A 5,000-nucleotide genomic window follows, 5' to 3' on the forward strand; every position below is an offset into this window, starting at 1 on the left:
AATGAAGGACAAGGTGCTTTAAGGACAGAATTTCTCATTAGATTTGACTAAACATTCATTCACCTGGCAGGAAGACAGGAACATTCAAGACAGATAAATAAATGAGAAGCTGAAGCAATAAGAACATATAGGCAGTTTAGGCACATAATTAGGCTGATAAAGAAAAGATCAGATTTTTGAAAAGCAAATCATGTTTTAAGAAAGACAGTTTTCTTATCTCAGTAATTTATGAAGGGATTCTATAACATTCAGCAACAACGCCATGCCTTGAGATATAACAATCAAGCACCCAAAAATGCAGAATAAGTAGACTAAACTCAAAATGATAGAATGATATATATGAAAAGTTTTTTATCTATACCTGGAAAAATATTTCAAGTTCATATGATGGATTCGTGAAAGGAAAGTATGTATCAACCCACCGCATCTCCACAGCACCTGCAAATGGCACATGAGATATGATGAGGCGACATCTAACAACATGTGCAAGCATGGGCAGATCCAACTGGATCCCGTACCCGCACGTTAGGGCACTGAAATTTTGTAAGAATTTATAGTTTGTAAGATTTGAGCATAAGACCTTTAAGACCTTTTGTATTGAAGCCTTGATGAGGAAGCTCGTCAAAATGGATTATAAAATATCAGTTTTAAGAGTTGAATTGAAAACATTAATTTTAACATATATATTTATAATTTTTTTTTATATTTTTTATTGGATCGTTTTTGTCATGATTGTGTTCTCACTGAGTTTGACTCCTGGATCCGCCACTGTGTGCAAGATAGTACAACAAAAATACAAAACATATAGCAGATACTATTATTTGTGTTTCATGCATGGAACACTTTATGGTCATGAATACAAGTCAGTAGATCAAATCAAATAAAAAGACACAATTTTGTTGCAAGTTGTCTTACACCAGGCAAACTACACCTTAAAAGATGAAATTTGAAAATGAACCTAACAAGAGATAAATAAGACTCAATGGGCCAACTTTAGCATCTTGAAAGTAGGGCTACGGAAATATATCAATATAAATAAATTAAAACTTCATAATGAACAGAATGGTTGGACTAATTTTTCAATATATCTATGACATGAATGAAAGTTATGATATAATACCAAATCCAAGCAAACCCAAACCAACAACAACCTAGCTTCCCTTTCTTGTTGGGAGAAAAGAATATATTATATATATAACATGCCAATACCTCAATAGCCATTGACTCCCACATAGGCGGGGGATCGAGTGTGAAGTAATCAAATTCTCATTATCGAAAATATTTTAGCACATCTCTTAGCATTTAAAAATCATGCTTAACCATACGGATAAACAGAAACATTTCCGTCGTAATAGGCTACAGCTTATGAAGGGCAAGAATTTCATAAAATTCATAAATTTCTCCCTCAAACGTCCTACAATCAATTTTCTGGCTTTTAAGCTTTTTACAATAAACAGACAAATTTTGATTTAAGTCTTCCTTCATGATACCATAATTAAATTGCACATGAGATCATATGATATTTGCACAACTTGATTTATTATTGTTATATCTGCACAATCTATGGGACATAAATTGGATCGAATAAATGGACAACATTACCAGATTAGACTGGATCCAGCATTGAAATTGAGTCCTGAGTAGCAATTTACCAAGATTGTGTCAGCTTTAAATGGTCAATGTGAAGAAAGTTTTTTAACGGCTTGAAGCAGCCCCCTTATAATCTAAGAGATACACAGGACTCCCAAGGAAACTATAACACAAAAAACAAATATAAAAGGATGCTCTGGAAATCTGTAGCTTGTTAGAATGTCCAGGTGAGGCAAGAAGATAAGAAAATATACATAGAACTACTAAATATGAATTTGCAGATTATTGACCTCTTAAAGGAGCATGTGAAGTGCATAACATACAACAGCAGAAAAGGTACGGTTAACATGACATCTCAATGGAATTTCACAATTCAATGCTCCATTTTCAAATAAACTTGCACAGTAAGTGGGTGAACTCTCTCATCATGAGTTCAAGGCTGTTCTTTCCGCAAATGAGCTGATTCTAATGAGCATTAGGTTCTTTCATATCCATCACAGTACACATGAGTGCTATTTCTGTCATGCACGTGCATTATAAAAATCTAATTTGATCCTTACGATGAAGCAATATGGTTAATATATATTTACCAAATAAATGTCGTGCCAAACCCTCCAGGCATGTTTTCAAATCCTGTGCTGTATAAGTTGTGGCATCCAAGCCAGATGATTCCCAATCATCGGGGGAAAATACACGAACACCTTCCATCTGTAACCATTTTAAATGAAAACAAAAAGTGAAGCAGCTAAATGAGCAGATAAACAGCCACGAATTTCAGAACACAGGATAAGAACCTGATGGAATACAGGATAATGGGTAGAGTCTATCGAGTCTCTACGGTAGACATCTCCGGTTACAAGGAAGTGAGTGTGCCCATTTCTTAGCAATTCAGCTTGATGAGCACTAGTATGACATCTCAAAACAGTTTGGGAGTCAACATAGTATGTATCATTATAACTCCTGATCACGTGATCCGCAGGAACCAAGACATCATCAAAATTCTGCAAGGATTGATAGATTGAACCTGACGTTATAAAGATGCATTTAACACAGCTTGGAGCTACAAACTAAATAGCATATGGACAGACATAATAAAGCATAAAACCATTTTATTAAGTTCATTTAAAAATCATTTGGAAAGAAAAACCAGCATTTATATCCTAAAACTCCCGTTCGTTACATGGTCCAGTCTCACATCAATATAATTTTCCATTAACAACTCTTAACAAAGCTCTATTACGAATTTAATCACATAAATCAAATTTTAGGTATAAAATAACCACAATATGGGGCTGTTTGACGGTACAACGAGTTTGATCTTATCATGGTAAAAGAAGACACAAGCAATTACTCTTCCACACATGTATGCACAAGAAAACTAGACTGCTCATAATCACGAAAAATGTGCAGAAATGTGTTAATTAGAATATCAAAGTTAAGGGCATACCGCTTTTACAGAAACAATTGGACAAAGATCATCAAATTTTTCGAAGTTTTTGGAATAATTGGAATCAAAAAAATCATAGATTGCATTCTTCAAAATGCCTAGTGGGTGCTGATTCCGTCTGTGTAGTTGCATTCCAAGTTTTCTGAAAATTCCATCAGGGACATTGTTTGCGGGATCATCGCGCACCACATCTGAATTCCCATCCAACTTATTAAACCAATCAAAGAAACAACAAAAGAAAGCAAAACCCCTGACATGGTAGCAATTCCATCTAAAGTATTTATTAAGGTCAAATGTGTACTATTGAACAGTCATATATCCCAAAACCCATTTCCTATCAGCATTTTCCATATAAAGATAGAAAAGTTTTTCATCAAAATTCAAAGAGGTTCAAACAGCACATAGTCTTCAGAAGTTTTGACTTCCCTCTACAAGTACAACCTTTAAGTAAATTAACAATAATATCAAAAGATGAGAGAAAAAAATTGGAACTACTAATTCATACTAACAATAAATTCATTACCCCACAATCATTTAGTAGCTCCCACCTACGCGGGATTTGAGGTATTAGGATCATCCCCATTTCTTTAAAGTCCAGTGTCTATGTTAAGAGTGTTATGAATAGTGTGACTTGAGTGCACAATTGATGTGTGCATTCATATGTGTAAGTGATGGGATGGAATCCTATGGATTGGAATTAAGTTAGTAACTTAATGATTGTGGTGTTTAAGTGTAATTTATTTGTTGAAGAAATCATGGGAGTTATTGGTCTTAATGGCGTTTAATGAAGAAGTGAGGGTTTTAGAAGATGCTTTGCTCGAGCAGAAACTGACAGAAAGAATAAGGTTGCTCGACCAGCTCGCTCGACCGAGCTCTTGGGTGAGTCGAGCGAACAAACAGAATGTATCCAGAAGCTGCATGTAGCCCGCTCGACCAAGCCGCTCGACCGAGCGAGCCTCTGTTCTGGTCGAGCGGTTCTTCTGACGATTCATAAGTTGTTGTCTTTCGCCCCTTTTAACTTCTTGGAACTGTTCAAAGTAGTTAATACTCAGAATTAAGGTTGTTTTCTCATTGAATGTACTTAGTACTATAAATAGAGAGCTCTCTTGCTCATCCAAGACGCATCAAACACATCAAACACAACCCCTAAGTCAAACACATAGCCTTTTGTTTTTATCTCTAACTCAATTGTAATACTTCATTTGTAAGAGTGTTTTACTCCATTGAAATAATATAAACAAGAAACTACATACCTCGGAGGACGTAGCCATCATTGGGTGAACCTCCTTAAATCATTGTGCCATTTTGCAAATTTTATTTTATCAAACGTTTGTCAGTTCATTCAAATTGTTATCGTTCATCAAAGTTCTTAACATCGTACCGATCTTGGCAAATTATTTCAAAGAGGTTGACATGTATAATATAGCATTAAACATAAACTCCCTCTTAATTTTCTTCTATCCGGTTACATAATGTAAAGCTCCAATCCATGAGGTTACACCAAAAGTACAGATTAAAACCCTAAATAAAACCCATTTGACATACTCACAAATAACTTAATTAACAGCCATAGCAAAATCAAATTCGCAAATAACGGAAAACATATATATATAAAGGAAGAATTGAATGAATGAATAAAGAAGCAATTTTGGGAAATGGCTAATGACCTTCTTTGGCAATCTTAATGTTCCCGAGTTCAACTGCCGATGGCATCACTGGTTGCCTCCATTTCTTAGTGCGGCGGTTGTCAGATGACACAACAGAAGAAACAGTGGAAAAGGTGGAAACTGCAACACGATTTCTACAGATGAAAATAGATGTTTTTGAGAAGAGGGTAGAATTAGCAAATGAGAGGGCAGCCATTGTTGCAGTGCTCATGGTGGTGTGAGTACAAGCAGCAAATAGCTTTCTAAGACACCTTGACGTGATGAACATTTTTATGAGATGGTGGAATTGGGGGGTT

At 35.4% G+C, this 5,000-nt stretch overlaps 1 protein-coding gene across 1 annotated transcript in view; it reads right to left on the bottom strand.

Annotated features, from left to right (window-relative positions):
* Positions 1-55: 55 nt before the first annotated feature.
* The window catches only part of LOC130818557 (phenylalanine--tRNA ligase, chloroplastic/mitochondrial-like), a 5,023-nt gene continuing 78 nt past the window's right edge, over positions 56-5,000 (bottom strand). Inside the window, exons 1-6 of the mRNA XM_057684721.1 lie at positions 4,705-5,000; positions 3,038-3,228; positions 2,385-2,591; positions 2,181-2,298; positions 362-438; positions 56-109 (exon numbers count right to left, since the gene is read on the bottom strand). The exon at positions 4,705-5,000 is cut by the window's right edge and continues 78 nt beyond it. Coding sequence (XP_057540704.1) covers positions 56-109; positions 362-438; positions 2,181-2,298; positions 2,385-2,591; positions 3,038-3,228; positions 4,705-4,972 — 915 coding nt within the window. The 5' untranslated portion in view covers positions 4,973-5,000. The remainder of the gene's footprint in view (positions 110-361; positions 439-2,180; positions 2,299-2,384; positions 2,592-3,037; positions 3,229-4,704) is intronic.

The sequence above is a fragment of the Amaranthus tricolor genome, chromosome 7 (genome assembly GCF_026212465.1).
Source record: "Amaranthus tricolor cultivar Red isolate AtriRed21 chromosome 7, ASM2621246v1, whole genome shotgun sequence".
NCBI lineage: Eukaryota > Viridiplantae > Streptophyta > Magnoliopsida > Caryophyllales > Amaranthaceae > Amaranthus > Amaranthus tricolor.